The 20,588-nt window shown below is 37.8% G+C and overlaps 1 protein-coding gene across 1 annotated transcript in view; it reads left to right on the forward strand.

Moving 5' to 3' along the window:
* The window catches only part of RECQL2 (RECQ helicase L2), a 308,097-nt gene that overhangs the window by 23,494 nt on the left and 264,015 nt on the right, over nt 1–20,588 (forward strand). The window contains exon 8 of the mRNA XM_089815375.1: nt 7,640–7,728. Coding sequence (XP_089671501.1) covers nt 7,640–7,728 — 89 coding nt within the window. The remainder of the gene's footprint in view (nt 1–7,639; nt 7,729–20,588) is intronic.

The following is a 20,588-nucleotide window of genomic DNA, read 5'->3' on the forward strand; positions in this document are numbered from 1 at the left end:
TATTTACCAATTACCTTGTAATATGGTATCAGAGCTAAATACTTAATTTTTTTCGGAAAAATTTATAATTTCTTCTTGAAATTATTTGTTTAAATTTTTCCAAAATTATTTCAGCTAATTTCTCCAAAACCCACCTAGGGTTTTTCTGCTTGGAGAAATTCCTGAATTACGGGTCTGCAAATCGCGTGGAAATCGTGGCCATTTTTTGAAGACTCGCGTTTTTGGGGTGAAAATCTGCATGTTTCTGTATCAAATCTTCATGCTCTTAGCCGTCTCAGTCTGTCATCGTGCTCTGGGAAGCAGATTCGACCATTTTTCATCAAGAAATTTGAAGTTTTTTCAAGCTTTTTTCAGCTAGGGCTTTTTTTTTTGAAATCCTAATTTTTGGGGTCGAAAAATTTTTTTGTTTCCAGATTCTTGGTGGGTTTTTCGAGAGCTCAACTGGGTTGTCGTCCGTTTTTTCTGGGTGCCTCGATTTTTGTGCCTCGATTTTCGAGCCACCAGATTCAAAAAAGACAGCAGATTCCTTCTGGGTTTTTCGAGCTCTCTTTTGGGTCATTCTCTGATTCTTCTGGGTCTTCCGTATTTTTGCCTCGAAGAACGTGCCTTCACAGATTTTCACAGTTTTTCATTGAAAAACGTGCCATGGCATCTCTGACAAATATTCTGCTTGAGCATAATTCCAAATTCAATGGTCGCAATTATGGAACCTGGAAGCAGTGCATCATCGCAATCTTCGAATATCGAAACACCGATCAACTTGTTCTGGGTGTTAAGCAGCGTCCGACTTCTCCGGGTCCTGATCAAGATACATGGGATCTGAACAATCAAGAGGCAGTAATGCTTCTCAAACTCTCCGTAGCTGATGACCAGCTTTCTCAGATTCCATCCGGCAAGACAGCGGCCGAAATCTGGACACATCTAAAAGGTCTTCATGAGACTTCCGACAAGAGCAGAGCCTTCTTTCTGAAAAACACTCTGTTTTCTATTGTCATGGATGAGCGCACCTCGCTCCAAGCACACCTGAATCGGATTCAGGAAATCCGTGATCAGTTACTTGCCATCGGTCGCAAGATGGAGGAAGAGGATATTGTGGTAATCACTCTTCGGAGTTTACCAAATTCCTATGAGCATTTTATCGAGACTCTCAATATCACATCTATTGGTGTTGATCTAAAGTTCACTGATCTCTGCACTCTGCTACTTCAGCAAGATCGGTGGAAACAACAGTTCGGTAGCAGCTCCAGTTCCACCTCCACTGAGCAAGCCTTTGCTGCGAAATCCTTTCAGAAGGATAAGGGCAAGTTTCAGCAACTATCTCAGCAGAAGTCTTCTGCTCCAGCATCCGATGGTACCAAAAAGAAGAACATTCAATGCAACTATTGCCACAAGTATGGTCACATGAAGGTTGCATGTCGGAAACGCTTAGCTGCCCAGTCTAAGCAATCAGGTTCGCAACCCAAAGCGAACAGTGCAGAGCACATTGAGCAGGCGGAATCTGCCTTTTACGCCTTCATGGCTAAAAGACCCGCAGATCATGTACAGTCATCTGCCTGGTACATTGATTCAGGTGCCTCTCGACATTTCACTCACCGTAGAGACTGGTTTACTGACTACCAGCCTTATTCAGATTCTGTTATCTTTGGTGGTGGAGAAGAGTACACGGTTGTTGGTAAAGGCAACATTCAAATTCAGTCTGTTGGGAGGAAGCTCATATTCCTTGATGTGTACTACGTTCCAGGGATGGAACTAAATCTACTCTCGGTCAGTTAGTTGCTGCGACATTCTCCACACTTGGCAGTCACCTTCAGTTCACATCAGTGCACCATCACTGATCGGGCGACTAAGTCTACTATTGCAGTTGGTCTTGAGGATCATGGTCTTTTCAGACTTACTGATTCTGGTGATTCTCAGGACTTAGCTATGGCTGCTCGGCGATCTTCCATCAGCACACTTTGGCATCAGCGATATGGGCACTTAAATGTGCATTATCTCTCACAACTTGCTCGGGATGAGCTTGTTCTTGGTTTGCCAGAGATTCAAACCCAACACCTTGGAGTTTGTGACGCATGTCAGGCTGAGAAGCAACATCGCACACCTTTCCCTAGTGGCGATTCTTGGCGAGCTTCTCAAGTACTTTAGCTTGTTCATGCTGATATTTGCGGCCCTATGGCCACTCCTTCTGTTCTTGGGTACAAGTATTTTCTGTTGTTTGTAGATGATTTCAGTAGAAAAATGTGGGCGTATTTCCTTAAAAAGAAATCCGATGCATTTATTGTATTTCAGAAGTTTAAACCCTTAGTTGAAAAAGAGTATGGGAAATCTATTATTACTCTTAAATCAGACAATGGGGGGAATTTTGTTCTAATGTTTTCTCCAGCTTCTTGGATACACATGGCATCTAACGCCAGTTTACCACACCCCACACGCCACAACAAAACAGTGTAGTTGAACGTCGGAATAGGACAATCATCGAGATGGCTCGTTCCATGCTCGAACACAGACATGTTCCGAAGCGTTTTTGGGCAGAAGCAGTTAACACTGCAGTTTATCTGTTGAACCGGTCACCCACAGTGGCGGTCAAAGGTAAAACTCCGGAAGAGGCCTGGTCAGGTCGCAAGCCTAGAATCAATCACCTGAAGGTTTTTGGCTCTCTTGCTTTTGTTTGGATCCCTGATGCTTCACGCACCAAGTTGGATGCCAAGAGTCAGAAACTGATGCTTGCTGGATATAGCAGTCTTCACAAAGCCTACCGCCTTATTGATGTTGAGACATCTCGTCTCATATATAGCCGCGATGTAGTCTTTGATGAGCAGCGAGGACCATTCATGCCTGTTTCTCCCGTTCCTGATCCAGCAAACCAGCCTATGCAGGTTCATGATTTGGGAGTTCGGCTTCCATTAGGTCCACCTGATGGGAGGGCTCCAGTAGCTCCTACAGCTCCAGTCCTGCTAGTGATACCTGTACAGCCACCTCCGGCTTCTCCTGCAGGATCACCTCGTTTTGAAGATGCTTCACCTGAGTTTGATCCAGATTCTTCTGATCAGGATCCTGCTGATCAAGCATCTCCTAGTACTACTGTTGGTCATTCTCCTCTCCGGCCTAAGTGGTGGGCTAAGACACTTGCTGATCTTCATGATGATGAGCTCATTGATGGGAGAACTACTCGGAAAAAGAGCAAAACTATAGATTCTGTTAACTTTGCTCTTATGGCCAACATTCACAGTGTGTTTAAACCTCAAACATATTCCGAGGCTAAAGGAGTTCCAGAGTGGGAACAGGCCATGCAATCTGAACACCAGAGCCTGCTGAAGAACAACACTTGGGTCCTTTCTGATCTTCCCCTAGGGAAGAAACCCATTAGCTGCAAATGGGTCTACAAAATCAAATACAAATCAGATGGTACTTTGGATAAGTACAAAGCTCGTTTAGTGGCAAAGGGCTTTTCTCAGCGTCAGGGCATTGATTATGAGGAGACCTTTGCTCCTACTGCAAAGATGAGCACCATCAGATTAGTCCTAGCCATGGCAGCACAGTTTGGCTGGAAGGTCCATCAGATGGACGTAAAGAGTGCTTTCCTGAATGGTGATCTCCATGAAGAGGTCTACATGATGTAGCCTCCTGGTTTCAAGGTTGCTGGTAAAGACCATCAGGTTCTCAGATTGGTAAAAGCTCTCTATGGTTTGAAGCAGGCCCCTCGGGCATGGTACATCAAGATTGATACGTACCTCAATGATCAAGGCTTCAAGAGGAGTTCTTCAGACTCAAATCTGTACATCAAGACTACTGACAGTGACATCATCCTTCTGGTTATCTATGTGGATGATCTGATCATCACTGGCAGTTCGGCATCTTTGATTCAAGGAATCAAACAACACTTATGCCAGTCTTTTGATATGACTGACCTTGGGCTCATGCATTATTGCTTAGGTGTTGAAGTTTGGCAACAGTCCTCTGGTATATTCATCTCTCAGTCCAAATATGCCAGAGCCTTGTTAGACAAATTCCGAATGCAGGATTGCAAACCTGCATCTACACCTATGGAGAAAGGTCTCAAGTAATCAGCCAAGTCTGATTCTCCTTCCGTTGATGATACTACGTATAGGCAACTAGTAGGCAGCCTCATCTACCTATCTGCTACTAGGCCTGATATCAGCTTCGCAGTCAGCTATATTTCACGCTTTATGACAGCTCCTAAGGCTGATCATTGCATGGCAGCAAAGCGTGTGCTTCGTTATGTGAAGGGCACTTTTGATTATGGACTTCTGTATTCTCGGAGTTCTAATCCTAAACTCAGTGTGTTCACAGATTTAGATTGGGTAGGCTCTGTTGATGATAAAAAGTCAACATCTGGATATGTGTTCAGTTTGGGATCCGGTGCAGTCACATGGACTAGCAAGAAGCAGCAGGCAGTTTCTCTCTCTTCTACAGAGGCTGAATATAGAGGGACTGTTAAGGCAGGATGTGAAGCTGTCTGGCTTCGTCGGATGCTTGGGGATATGCAGATGTCACCAGCAGGACCGACTACTCTGTTTGTTGATAACGAAGGCGTTATCAAGTTAGCACGGAATCCAGTCTTCCATGAACGAACCAAGCATGTGGATGTTCATTGTCATTACATACGACAGCTGGTTGAAGACGGGACTATAGATCTGCAGTATGTTCCTACCTCAGATCAGACTGTAGACATTCTCACCAAGCCTCTTGGTCTTGATAAGTTTGTCAAATTCAGAGGACAGCTTGGTGTGTTAGATAGATTAACCATTAAGGGAAGGTATTACAATAATAGATAAGACGTCTATTATTAGTTAATGGTTATCTTGTAAATATCTTTAGCTTTAGTTTGCTTTCGTTTTTTGCTTTCTCTGGAATAGAATGTTTCTATTCTTTACGATCGTTTCCTAAGGAAACATCGTCTCTTCCTTTTGTATAAATTGACCTTTCGGTCTCTGTTATTAATAAGCAAGTATTTACCAATTACCTTGTAATACACTATACCTCAGCAGTGATTTAAATACCTCACAGCTACAAACACTTTTACCTAAGCAAGGGCACACAATTCAGAAAACTCAGAAAAAAGCCACAATGGCAACAAAAGCAAATAAATTATCCAAGCATGTTTTTTCCCAATGAAATGAGCTTGTATTTATAACCTCCAGATTCCCTTTTGTTGCCAAAATGTAACTTCACTCAAGAAGCTTCACCACACAACATTAATTAGAAGCTTCCATTACATTCTCTCACTTGACTTGGCTTAACTAATTAATAGATGACACTTTCCAATGATAACTCAACTCTCAACTCAAATGAAATTATAAAATTAATTATAACTTTATAATAAGCCATTTAATAATTAATAATAATTTGGCCACTAAAAATATAATAACTCCCAATATATTTATCATTTAAATATGCTGTCTAAAATAGGAGTCATACCTGTTATTTCTCCATGTGACTAAATGCACTTTCCAAAAATAGAAAGTTTCCATCTCGATCAACACTAACTTACCACAAATAGTAAGCACACAAAAATAAGCTCAAATGAAGTCCGATATGAACCAAACGAAGACCAACTTGTAGCTTACTGAGATGAGAAGATAAGACCCTCCCAAGCCAAGCCACTGCCACAAAAAACCCTCTATGCACAATAATTAGCCTACGAGGATCACAATAATAGGCTAATCTTTGAAACTCTGATGCCGACAAAATTGGGGACATTACAAAGTCCTAGGGAATAATTAATTAGTTAAATTATAAATAGTCTTAAGCTTCTTGGGATTATTTATATTTTATTACATAGAGAGGTATAATTATAGAGGCTGCACCAGGTGGAGTTTAATGGTGTGCGTTGATAAAAAAATGTTAAATAATATAGTTCTATAGTTGACAAGGTAAAAACCATTAATAATTCAGAGATAGGTAACATGATAAAATAAAGTAAAATCTAACTTACAAATAGTATTTTAATACGTCCAAGATAATATTTTGAGAAGATTACCCCAAGTTTTTTGGATGGGGACAGGGAAATGAGTTTGCAGGATGGCCAATTACTTTGCCAAGTTTTGGGGGACAGCAAGGTGATGGCGAACGGGACAGCTCTGTAAATATGGGGGAAATATAAATATACATGGAAATTTGCATATATATATATATATATATATTATAATCATAGGAAAATATGGATAAAGCATGCCATTTAAACATAATAGAACCTTAACATACAATATTCTAAAAGTCATCCGACTCAATACACAATATGCATTCATAATTTGGAATTCATTGTCAATATGCATGTGATATTAAAAAATAACATACAAAATTCCCAAACCTTAAAGTGCTGGCCTATAGTTTCATGCTAAATATAAAACTTAAAATGCAGAAAAACAAAACATAATGCTGCATCTACCAACATTGCATAAAAATTTGAGTTATCCAAGTGATTGCCACTGTCATGGTACACTGCATCTTCATCCAACGGAACCCCAACCAATCTTGGTGGTGTCTCCTCACCAACCTCAGCCACATTTTTAGGATTAACGTCCCACTGTAAAGATGGAGTCAATTAATAATTTGGAGTCTAATGATCTTGTAGTCAAAGAGCACTATGCATGGCCACTTGCTTCTCTGCTCTTTTATAGGCAAGTCTATTACTCCCGAGGGAGTGGATATACGTAGACTAATTCCTCTCTACAATAGAGGAACTAGCAACTTGTGCAAGAAGGCGAGAGGCAAGCACTTTCAATTGTGGTGTATCCCTCCCATGACATGCCCACCATTTATTTTCTTGCTGCATTAGAGATTTGTGTTTTGAAAAAAAATGTGTGGATGCGTTAGATAGGGTCAAATCAATACAAACAGTTTTCATTCTATTTGATGAGCTGGTTGTTGAGGTAGAACCACAATATGTGATCTAATTTATCATAGATGGCGCTGCTAATTATGTGGTTGTTGGAAAACTTTTGATGCAGCACATCCCACATTGTTTTTGGAGCACATGATCGACATTGTCTCTTTAAATCTGGAATATATTGCTGAACTTCCATGGGTTAACTATGTAGAATGGCAAATTATTTCCAAATCTATCTGCAATCACATAAGATGAGTTTTTTTATTTTAATCTTAAATGAAGTGGTTTTAATTGCATGCCACCTATTTAAACAAACCTTTTTGGATTTCCTTTAATCACCTGAAATTTGATATCTGGGACAGTATTTGTTTTCACTAGTAGCTAAGAGATTAGAATCTATTTTTAGAGGAATGAAGGTACGTCATCTTCCCCACCCCCCAACCTCTTTTTTTACTTCTTCCGAGTAATGATGTATTTACTATCCTACTGATTTCCAAGTACTTGATAAATATGCTGTATCGATGACTTATAAGACAGTATTTTATATTGCTTGAGCTTGAAAATGAAATGAAAATTAATAGTTTATTGTTAGCCACATCATTCCCAATAGTAAATTTTGGAAGTCCTATAGTTCCACTTTGATGATTGCTGAGGAAATGAACAATATCTTCCCTCACTGATATTGTTTCCACCACATTCTTTTGTTTCATGAAGTCATGTTTTGTCATTTTCAAACTCATCTATAATTTTCATAATTGTGTAATTTTGATTTACATAGAACTGTAATTACAGATTTCTAAGGAATTGAGACAGCGTGGCATATCAGCGGAGCATTATCATGCAGATATGGATGCAAAGACTCGTGAACGAGTTCATCTTCAGTATGTGATTTACTAACAAATTCTTGATAGTCATCTTTATTATTCTCCTCAAGCAGTTTATCACACATGCTCTAAGCATTTTCTACTATATGGTTTTTTATATAAGTTTAAACATGAAATCAGTAGCAAACATAGAGGAAACCTTGCAGTTAGGCTGTAGCATTTCACAATTTATTACATTGAGTATATGCTTGGAGGCGCAAATTGAATAGTGTAATAGCACCATTTCAAAAATAGCAGCAGATGAATGCCACAAATTTTTTGTCTTTATCATTTGAGATCAGAAAATTCGTAAAGTTTTAGAATACAAAAGATGGCAGTACCAGCAAATGTATTTTAGAAAGGCTAAACCCACTTTTTCAAATTATGATGGTTCTTTGTCCATCATTGGACAGAGAGTTGAGATCCCAATGAGAAATACATGAGTAATAAATTTTGACTGCTTTGTAAAATTGATATTTTTGGTTAAGTCTGTCTACCCGAATGTTAGTTTTCTTGCTCATTAGGTATCTGTCATTTGGGATCAATAGTGTTGACTTTGCACTTAAAACAATGATGATGACCTTGCATGTCTTGGGAGCAGATTGTGCACTATGAAGATCTGTCATGCGGGAAGAGTTGGGGCTTGTACTTAAAGAAGTGCTTAAAGGACTAGCAGTTTTTTGATATGGGGGACCAATGCCACAAGATGGAAGGTACTTTAGATGGGATACTGGGGTTTGGCACTTGATAATGATGCTAGAGAATGAGTAGTTGGACATGGTACACGCCAACAAGTAGTTAAACCCTTGAAAAGAGATTTCATATCAAATTGGCCATATCAATCATAGGCGTCATCAGAACGATAGGATGAACTTTATTGGTCCACTAAATGTAAAAGATACAAAGGTGTCAATACATAGTAGTGGCTATAGATTATGCAATAAAGTGGGCGAAGGCATGGGCCTTACTGGACAACACTATTCACCATACAACTTGGTTTATTTATGAACAAGTGGTCACAAGATAGGGGATCCCACTTGTTGGGTGGATATTTTACAACCGACAGTTTGTGCAAATTCAGTTGCAAAATAGGATGACCAGCCACAACATGTGAACTAAAGTCTCTCCTACCTTGAATGGAGGGCTCCTCCTTCTCACTATTCCTTGGATAAATTCAAGGCAAGCAAGAAGTTAGAGGTACTTTCAAGGGTGTTACTTATATTCTTTCCTCTTGTTTCAAGAAAGAATCCACTTATTGACGGAGTGGGTAATGGTCAAGCAGAACCTCTCAACAACACTTCTATGTAGAAATTGGAAACAGTGATACCAATAAACCAACACTAACTAAAAGGATGATTGAAAGTGTCCTGGCTTGGACATAAGTCGAGTTCTACTCTATAAAAGTAAATCACTACTATTGGGGTGCAAAGACTTCGTGAAGCAGATGATTTCTATGCTATAATCCTATAAGTAATTTCAATTCAAAGACATGAATGAAACTGTAATAACCCCAATAGGTTATAATTTCTTCAAACACCAAAAATCTCTATACTTCAGTTGTTTGACATTTCGTCAAACACTTTGCAAGCAAGCTCTGATACCACTGTAGTAACCCTCCTCAAATTTGCTCTCAAAGATGCTGATTGAAGGCTCAAAGAATTTTGTCAAACAATTCACATGCAAGAGACATATGACTGATATAGTATTTCAGCTCGCTTTAAATGACTTTTTTTCAATTTGCATCAATGAGAAACTTGTGCTAGAAGACTCAAAATGGACTACACAATGACCTAACATGAGTGTGCTCCTAATTTTGACAATATTCAGTGCATATATTATGATCTAAGCATGAGAAAAGAACACCTACAGCCAACTGGCATTTTTGCAAACAGTTGGTATGCAAACTATCTAGCTGATAAATAATGAGATTGAATTGCTTAAATGACACTAGCAACTATTATCTTTTTGATTGCAATCAAATTTCTAATACAATGCTCATGAAATATGGCCAAGCCTTTGGCATTTACATGGATTACAAAATGACAATGCTGGTATAATGCACACTTACAGCTGAAACTTACAATACCCTAAAAAATACAATACTAACAAAGGAACCTGGTTGTAGATTGCTGTAATAATTTTCCTTCAATGCTGCCACTTCTGCTTTACTTTTTTGAACTGCTTTTTCGGCTTGCTTTTACAGTTCCGCTTTTTCCGCTTGCTTTTTTGATTCCGCTTTTCCCGCTTGCTTTTTCAATCCCGCTTTTTTTGCCTGCTTTTTCGGTTCCGCTTTTTCCGCTTGCTTTTTCGATTCTGCTTTTTCCGCTTGCTTTTTCGATTGCTACCCTGTTGAATCTCAAGACCATATTTTCCAATGGCGTCAAGATTTTCAGCTTGAAGGGATTTCGTCCTTCAAACTATTGAGACATAACCTCCAGAAAATTCTCCAATTTCTTTGATATTTCCAACCATGCTAAAAATAAGCTCTTCCATTTCTTTTATAGTGTTTTCACAAGGGCTCCATCCTTCGTTTTCTCAATGTGGGATAAAACATCACTCCCCTTTATGTAACTTATGTCTCCAATGTGTTATAAAATAAAGGGGACTCTTTTAATTTAAATATTTCCCACAAACTATAGTCTATGCATTAATAAAGGTAAATATTTAAATTTAACTTTATAAAATAGCTTTATCAATGCATAACAAATCTTATCAATGATAAACAAGTTTTCTTGCCGATTTTAAACAATTACCATCGACATACCGCTGCCACTGGATGTCCGACCATATCCAAGATGACTTACTATAAATAGTAAGTATGCCCAAAGTTGCCTCAAAACCCCTCAGAAAGACCTGCAACTGAAACTATCTAGGCCAAATGGCCTCTAAGTACCTTTAATGTCCTGGTTAGCCTACGGGACCGTGGGAAAATAGGCTAACGATAACATCATGCTATGAATGCTAAAAAGGGGACATTACAGAAACTTAAACCTAACAAAGTGTATGAATATTAGACAATAATATAACCTACAATCAAATCTTCTAGTCTTATATTATCACAATTGCTCCCAATCAAAGCTTCTATTCCAATTGTTTCTTTTACTCACTTGCCATACAATAGTGTTAGCCTTAATTTGAGTTGCCATATTTTAAACTTTCTTCGGTTTCCTTTGAAGCCCGAAGTCATACATTGAACAAGCCTTTCTCGGTCTCATATCTTATGAATATCACTAATCGTTGCATATAGAGATTAATCTTGTGATGTCCGTCGCAACTCTCGTGTCTTGAACCTCTTTGAACCTCTTTGAACTTCGGTTCGAAGTAGTTCAAAGTAGTTCAACCAAAGGTTTTGATACTAATTATTTTTTGCAGGTAGGACCCACTGAGTGTAATGAAGATGTTTGTTTGAACCTCATTGAACCTTTTCGAACCTTGGTTCAAAGTAGTTCAATTGCTGAAGATTTTTGAGCAAGCATTAATGATTCTCCTAGGATGCCCAGTTCCCGAGAAACTAATTGAGATGTCAGGAGTAATGATTGGGGATCGTGTCGGATTTAATTTTTGTCAAAGACATGAGATCGGTTGTCATCATGATTCAAAAAGGCAAATCTTTCCTCCGCGGGTTGGATTATTTGTCAAAAATTTGTAATTATTGCAAGGACACCTGCGAAGGATGATCATTTAATGAAGGTGTCTTATCACAGTTTCGAGTATGCAAATCAAGTCGCAATGAAATCGCCATGAATACCTCATAATGAGGCTTTACTTTTGCCAGTATGTTTCCTTTCCTTTTAAAGTATGAGTTTCCTATTTCATTTGTTTTATCATGTGAGAGGGCGAATTGAAGGAGCAACGATAAGTGAAGAAAAGAGGTCTGGTTCTCTCTCAGCCGGTTACAGGTGAGAATACAAGAAATCCCTTGCTCTTCCCTTTTTGTGTGTTTCAAAAAACAAAGTAGTGTTGGGCTTTTATTTCCTTTTCTTAAAATGAAGTTTGTTCTACATTTCTTCAGGAACATTTCTAGTTTGGAGTGTAGGAGGCCTATCATTTCTGATACTAATTTGGAGGGTGTCAAGGTTGAGAAGTTGCAAGGAAATTTTCTTGAACAAGCCAACGAAGTTAATGGTTGTCTAGAGATTTTAACAAGTGGTTTGATTGAAGCTGCGGCTTTGACCACTATGATGTGAGGACTAAGAGCATTTTGAACAAAGACAGAGAACTAGTGTTATCCATCTCTAGGGAGACTATTTTATCAGTCTTGCATTTGCCTGAGTGTACTTTTGCTACTTTTAGTCCTACCTAGTCTTTAGTTGAGTATTAGGAAAGCCCAGAAAATACCGTAACATGTTGGCTAGGAAGTGGATAGAAACAAATTATAAAGGTAGTTCAAGACTTCCCAAAATAATCACCAAGGATCATGTTCACGACCTCATGCTCACGACTTCATGGTCTTATTGCATTGGGTTAAGGGTTCTTCGAATGCTTTTCTCTTTGAAGATTGGATGTACCGTTATGTAGAAATCATTCTAAAACGAGAACATTTGTTGGATTGGGCAAAATTGATAGCCAACTCAATGAGAAATCAGCTAAAACATGCTAAGGTGTCTAGAGAAGATTTCTACATGTCTTCCTATCTGACCTATTGCATTGCTTGTGTCAACACTATTACTTCTCTCCCTCATGAAGCTTGGAGTGAAGACGTAACTGTCTACCAGTATTGTCCTTTGCTCCAAAGGGAGAGTGTTGGAAGATTTTAGGAAAACACATGATGTGTTGATAGAAAGTGTGCACTTGAACCTCAAAAGGCACCAATGCCGAGGGTATCCCCGGAGGCCCAAAGGGTAATTCAAACTTATGGGAGCCATTTTATTCAACTTCCTAAATTCACATATTAAAGAATAGGAGGATTTGAAGAACCAGTAAAACTGCCTTGGTATGCCCTTGATTGTTTTATCATAGCTGAGACTTGTAGACAATTGTTTTTGATGATTAAAGACAATCTACCTTAGGAATCTAGGGAGTCTGTTTTCCCCGTTAAACTTGGTCACCTAACCTGCAATAACATGATTAATGCCTCAGTCGTTGGAAGTAATTTGCTTAGTTTCAATTTTGGATCCTACCAAGGAAGGAGGAATTTCGACAGCAAGGTTTTGTGGCTAAAGTACTTGGTTTGAAAGGTCAATCACCCACGGTTCTGCATTTAGAAGATTTATGGCAAGATTGTAATGATGAAGAAGAAGTGATGAAGGATCATTCAAGATTAACACTCCTGCAAATTAATTCTCTCAAGTTGAAGTTTCAGTTGGAAGGAGTAGTTGAGGATGGTTCGGATGTTGTCGAACCGGGATGGGAAGAAGCAAGTGAGCTAAAACAATTGGATGTAGATAGGATTCAAGGGGAAGAAGATGATATAAATTTGAGGACCAGATCTATTCTTACTCACACAGATAATTGGTTGAGGAGAAGGAACATGAAAGCTGTCAATGAAAAACAAACTGGAAAATCTCCAAAGAAGGTTTCTTTCTTTGAAACATTGACCTTTGACATACCAATTTCGTCTCATGTTGCAAGTGGTACTTTGACTCCCAATAAGCAGAAAAGAACACTGTCCCCTAAATAAAGCACGACCCCTAGAACTAGGTCAAAGACTAAATCCAAGGCACTTATGCAGCAGGAGATTCAAAAAGAGAAAATGTTGGCTTAAGGACAAGGTCTGGGAGACGAACTTAGCTTCTCAGATACTCGGGATGGTGATGTGCAATTAGTAGAAGCTCCTAGGTTGGATCAGCCTAAGTTCATGACTCCTCCCAGGGGAAGTCAAGGGATGACTGCTAGTCCTATTTCATCATGGCTGTCTAATTCAGTCAATAAGAAGCGAACCCTGCTTCCTGTGTCTACACTGGTTAAAGATATTGTCACTAAGTATGCGGCTCGTGGTTCTAAAAGTAAAAAGATGAAGAGTGATGCATGCTTGGTCAAAGATCCCATGACCGGAAAGGTAAACAACAGAAGTGGCCACATAAAAATAGAAAGATGAATCCAAAGAAATTGATGCCAAAGGCTTTAAGGTCACCACTGTAGAATTAGGGGCCATTACCACAGAGACTGGTAACCATTTATTTAAATTCTTTGCAGACCATATGCTAACTCAATCAGAAAGGGACAGCAAGGAGAAGAAAGAGTTGAAGGCACTGGTAATCACCATGGTGACTTATATAGATTCGCTAATGAATTTAGGTGCCCTTCCCTTAGTCTAGACCCCACAGGCTTTTGACCCTAATTCCTCAAACAACTAGCAGTTGATTTAACAGATGCAAAGGGGTAAACTGCTCTCAAACGCAACACAGGAATGGGTGGCATCCATTGTAAGAGAAGGCAGTAAATTCATTTTAGATTTTATCACCGCATTCAGTGAAGGAGAAGTGTTGTTGGGTGAAATTCAAACCCTTGTGCTAGTATGGGAAGCTGACCAAAATCATTGCCAAGCCATTGTGTTCCAGGTTCATGAAGTTGAGAAATACGGGGTATTGGAGTTTCTAAATGAAAACCCCATGAAAACTGTGGAATCATGCATGCTTTTCATTCTTAAGAGCAATATGGGATGGAAGGAGTCAATTTACAAAGGAGCCATTGAAGAAATGCAATCAGTGGAAATTGAAATCGCGGGAATGCACAAAGAACTCCTAAAGGACATGCAGGTTGTCAACCCTACCAGAATCTTGCAATTCGAAGATGGTAACATGGATTCCGAGGTCTTGATCAAGAACTTCAATGATGTTGTGACAAAAATCAAAGAAAACGACACGCCTACCCCTGGAGACTTCACTACCCTGGCAAACATTGAATCGATGTTATATCTAAACAAGAATCTCATGCTGAGACAAAGCCGAAGGATTAAAGAGCTAAAATGGCTGAAGGATGCTTCCAGGTCAAAGTTACTCAGCCTAAAGAATCCTCACTCCCATGCAATGCAGGAGTTCACAAACACCTTTAGGAGCTGGAAACTGGTGAAGCAAACTACGGCGGACGGAGGGAATACTGGCAATGGTGTTTAGTTAAGAGCAGTTATTTTCTGTTTTGTTTTCCAAGCTGTTTTAAAAATTGTTTCTTGTTCTCGCAACTGTTTCTAACTGAAAGGTTGGGCTTTAATGGAGGCCTTTTCGGGTTTGTAATGGACTATAAATGCTGGAGCATTTAGCTAGTCAGGGGTTGGATTTTTAGTAGCCAAAATATACTTCGATAAAGTTAGTACTATTTTAAGTTAATTATCTGGAAGTAGTGATAAACAGATAGTCACATATTTGGAAATGCTTTCTTAAATGACTTGGTGCTAAAGAAGTTTTTTGAATTTATATCTATCATATTTTGCCGTGCTATAAAACTTGGTGTTTAAAGCATAGTTACTTTGTGAACTGTGGTGATTAGTTCTGTGTGACATCTACTGTTATTTCTTTGTTGTTTGTTTTCATTTATCTTTTTCCAAAATTAGTCTAAATTATTGTACAGTTCAATTTCCTAGTTAAATTTTGCTTATTTGTGGAAAGACTATGAGCTTTTCATCCATTGAATCTTTGAACATGTAAATTCTTACCTCAGTACCTAAGAGTACATGAGCGTTCCTTATGCACTTTTTGGGAAAAGTGTGCACTCAGTTAGTTTGGATCTTTTGAACTTATTGACAAATCTTTATAAAGGGAGCTGTACCTGTAAAATTCAGAGGGAAACAAATAACATAACGTTTACCCAACTGTTATGAACTTTATTGGATTTTCTGAGCCTTGGGCATAGATTGAATTGTTGTTTTAGTAGGAAAAGACAATTTGTTCACTAACAAATAGTAACATGAATCAAAGGCAATAGACACAAATTATAGTCAAAGCTTCTAATTTTCTCTATTACAATTGCTTCAAGTCAAAGCTTTGAATCCAATTGCTTCTTTGTATTCACTTTGCTTCCAAATTCTACACAGTCAAAATTATGCTTGCACAAGTTTGGCAGAGTTCTCTTGCATAAAATAAGAGATGATTTTTACAATGAGGGGGTAGTCCTTATATAGGAAAACAGAGTGAGAAAAAGGAAAAACGGTGGGAGCAACTCAACCACTTTGACTTAGTCAAATTAGGAAAGAAGACTCATTGGATTAGATGCAATCGGATTACACATAATCTATCTTCTGCAGCTACAAAACTGAAAATGCTCTTGACGAAATTTTTGAAATTGTTGATTCTCAATGGATCAATCTTGTAGATTGTCGGCAAAGGCCTTGTACTTGATAGTGCAATCACGGATGAACATCTAATCGGGAGTTCCTGTATTTCATACAACTGCATTCACCTTGATAACCATGATGTTGCATCTTTTGATAGCCTTTGATGCTCTTTGATGAGTTGCCCATTGTCATTTGAAAACTTGATGTAATCAAGCTTTTCCTCATTTTACAATTGTTGTGAGTTTTCCTTTGTTAGATTTGCACATTTTGGAACTTTTGACACTTTGAGAACCTTTTCAATGTTGCTGAGATGTAAACTTGGAACAACTTCCCCATAAAGATTTTCAATTGATTTCCTTCTCTCTTTAAAGTGCTCAAGCGCATTTCCACACGAACTTAGGCTCTAGGGAAGCCATTGGGAAAGTGGAGACCAAATGAATGTCGCTTCTTTGGATTCGAAGGATATCTTCTTGATGGGATGTCTCTACGATTTGAGGAAATTTTGACATATCTTGCAGAGTGCGCCACAACATGAAGACGAAAATATTTTCCAATAAGATTGGATCCTCGAAAGCTTTGGGACTTGAGTTACAAAGACAAATCCACAAGGGATGGACGTTTGAAGTATGGATTAGATACTTATTGAACACTTTGAAGGATGAAAATGAATGGCATAGCTTGTATTTTGGGCAAAAATGACCAAAATTGGGTTCAAGATGATGGATTACATGTAGGCAAAATAGGGCTTTTGTTTTGAATGGCCAAGAATGCAAGTTGGAAGCATATGGATGTGTGCAAAATGAGAATTTAGGTATTTGAAAGTACGATTTGTCACCAAAATCAGGTTTATTAGAGGCAACTGCATGTGGTAAAAATTCATCATTTTTACTTGATGTAAATATGTAATCAGGCTTGTAGAATGCGATTGCATATGTAGGAATATGGAGTTTGGATGTATTTGGAAAATAGATTGAACATGGAAGATGAAAACATGGAAATGCTCTTGCATTCTTGGGGGAAAATCTCCAAGTTTTCTCCAAAAACAAACCAAAATAAGCAGCAAAATATATACAAAAACTTGAAAACAAAAGAAAAACATGCCTCTTGCTTGACTTTAACTTTGACAAACTCCAAAACTTCACTTTGCATGCAATTTGGTTTTTGAGGTTGGAGAGCTTTTGCTTTGCAACAAAATGAAGGTTTCAAACTTATTTAATAACTTAATGCAAAAAACTAGGGCTGTATTTGAAAAAATGGATAGCAGAGCCAAAAAGTGCAGCAAATTAGCAAAATAAGCAAAAAATGCAAGCAAAATCGAATCCTCACACTTACTTGGAGAGCAATGAGCAAAATTTGGAAGAAGTTTGGACGAACTTGTTCTCTCCAAATTCGGGTTCTCCAAGTGTATTTACGTGCAATGACCCAATGTCTTTGAAAGATTCAAGCCTTGGCTTCAAATCAGGTTTACAAGATGCAAATACATGTGCAAGATGTTGCCGATGAAATTGCAAATGCAAACCTAAGTGCAGATCACACTTCTTGCAAGGATTTCAATGTTTGAAAATGCATTTTCAAGGAAAATTGTGGCCTCCAAGGGCAAACACATGTGCATGTAGTTGATGCAAATGCCTTCAAAAGCTTTTCCCTTCAACGTTTTATTGAAGGGTTGGTTTAAAGAGACCCATTACATCAATGTTTTTGCCTTTGGTATGGCCAATCACGGTCTCCAAGGCTTTTTGCATGAAACATGCTTGCTGAAATCCAAAATCAAGGTCTCTACATGCAAACACATGTATTAAAAATGCAAGCCAAGGTCAAATACATGTAGCATTTTAGTTGTAATGCATTCCTTTTGGCAAATTGGTTTCTCTAGATGCATATGCATGTGGTGTTTTGGAGTTGAAGATAAAAATCGAGGTCTCTATATGCAAACGCATGTTTCAACCATGTAACCTGGATGCATGTAATTCATATTGCAAGCAAAATCGGTGTCTCCAGATGCAAACACATGTTATGTATTTGCACTTAGAAGGAAATCACACTCTCTACATGCCATTACATGTGATGTTTTTAGATGCAAATGCAAAATTGGGTTTAGAATAATCAAATGCAAGTTTAAAATGCACAAGGAAAAGTTATAAAACCCTACCATGGACCCAAATCAGGGTTAGAAGGGCTCATTGCATGTCATGCTTTCTTTCCTTGCATTTATATGTTATGCACTTACATGTGTTCTGACCAAAAATCCACCCCTAAACCAAAATCGAACTCTAGGAGTGATTGCATGTTTTAAATATGTAATGCATTTACATCTCCAATCCAAAATCACACTCTCTAGATGCATTACATGTATTTCATTTTCACGTGTAATGGAGTTGCACCACTTAAGTTTCCTATTTAGCATATGTCTATTTGATTTATTGAGCAAATATCACTTAAAGGGGTCAAATATCATATTTATGCCGAAGGCGTTTCATATATGAAATGGAGGGGCTGGTTTTCAAAATCGAGGGTCAACATTGACGATAGATAGTGAAAGTGTAATGATCCCTTGTGATCATTTTTTTTATTTTACAGATTTACTCATTTCAAAATGTTCTTGATATCTTTTTTGTAATAATATCTCTCTTTATGCTATTTCATGGAAAGGATGTGTCTTTTCATTTTATTAGTTTCTTTATATTATAAATATTATTATGTTTATATTATTATAATTAATCTATTAATCCTAATAAATTCTTATTATTATGTCATTTATTAATATTTATATTTTATAATAGATTATAATGTCACAATGGTTTAATAATTTCATATAACTCTTATTTCCTAAAATAATATCTGTATTTTTATATTCAATACTTTATGTATTATAATAGTGGTAATATTTAATTACCATTTATTACATTGATTTATATGCTATTTTTATTTTATATATAGTATATTTAATAATCTTTATTATTCATATTTTATATATTTATTATTAAATCTTATTTCAAAATGGGGACATAATAGTCTGCCCTTCCCAAATTGCTTGTCCTCAAGCAATCAATGTAAATGGCTTTGTTTGCACAGTCTTGATAATAATCAACAAATATTTATTTGCACATTGAACGCGTGGAAGTATAAAGTAATGTATGAAAACACAAAATATATGATAAGCATATACATAGATGCATGAAGACACATGGCATACACGAGGTGGACACATTAATGCATGTAAGACACGAAGCAAACATTGAGTATACACATTGATGTATGAAGACATGAAGTAGGCACAAAGTATACACATTTGTGCAAGAAGACACAAAGCATATACAAAGCTCACACATGAAGACATGAAACATACATGATGTATATATTTTCATGCAAAAGAATGCAAATTATGTTGGGAAGTTGGTGCCTCCATCCCTTCTAGGTGAAGGTACTGTTCAACATAAACCAATGGATTTGTGACATGTGCTTAACTGCCTCATGCGGATCCTTGTCTCTGGCTGTTGTGATGTTCATTGACAGGTCAAGATTTTGGTGTAATGGCAATGGTGATTCCAATAAGTGGTATCAGAGCGCTGGATTATGGGTTCAAATCTCTCGGGTCATGCTGAGGGGGGGATTGTTGGGAGATTGGTGCCTTTGTCCCCTCTAGGTGAAGGTACTGTTTAGCATGGTCCGATGGATTTGTGACATGTGCTTAACCGCCTCTCCTAGATCCTTGTCTTTGGCTGTCGTGACGTTCATTGACAACTCGAGATTTTGGTGTAACGACAGTGGTGATTCCGACAAATTATACATATGAATGCAAAGTGGAAAACAAATTAGTTAAATATTTACTATTTATCTCTTTGATGTGATTAGTTATCTATATTGGCATGTTCCTATAGTGAGTGATCCGATTACTGCATTTGGGTTTGGAAACAATCTACTTGAGGCTCCCTATAATGTCCTCATTTTTGCCAACATCGGAGTTCCAAGGATTAGTCTATTATTGTGATCCTTGTAGGCTAATTATTGTGGATAGAAGGTCTTCTGAGGCAGTGGCTTGGCTTGGGAGGGTCTTGTCTTCTCCACAATTCAATAAGCTACAGGTTGGTCTTCGTTTGGTTCATATTGGACTTCTTTTGGACTTAGTTTTGTGTACTTACTATTTGTGGTAAGTTGGGTGTTGATTGAGATAGACCCTTTCTATTTTTGGAAAGTGCATTTGGTCACATGGAGAAATAATAGGTATGACTCCTATTCCAAACGACATATTTAAATGATGAGTATTTTGGGAGTTATTATATTTTAGTGGTCAAATTATTATTAATTTATCAAATGACTTATTATAAAGTTATAATTTAACTTTATAATTTCATTTAAATTAAGAGTCGAGTTATCATTGGAAAGAGCCATTTATTAATTAGTTAAGCCAAGTCAAGTGAAAGAATCTAATGAAAACTTCTAATTAATTGTGTGTGGTGAAGCTTCTTGAGTGAACTTACATTTTGGCAACAAAAGGGCATCTGGAGGTTATAAATACAAGCCCATTTGTTGAGAAAAGCACGCTTGGATAATTTATTTTCTTTTGTTGCCTTTGTGGCTTTTACCGAGTTCTGATTTTCATGCCCTTGTTGAAGTATAAGGGTTTGAATTCTGGTTTGTTCCATTGGATCTACATCTGAAGTATTGTAGA

The sequence above is a fragment of the Cupressus sempervirens genome, chromosome 2 (assembly GCF_028749045.1).
Source record: "Cupressus sempervirens isolate cs-2001-9-10 chromosome 2, ASM2874904v1, whole genome shotgun sequence".
Classification (NCBI taxonomy): Eukaryota; Viridiplantae; Streptophyta; class Pinopsida; order Cupressales; family Cupressaceae; genus Cupressus; species Cupressus sempervirens.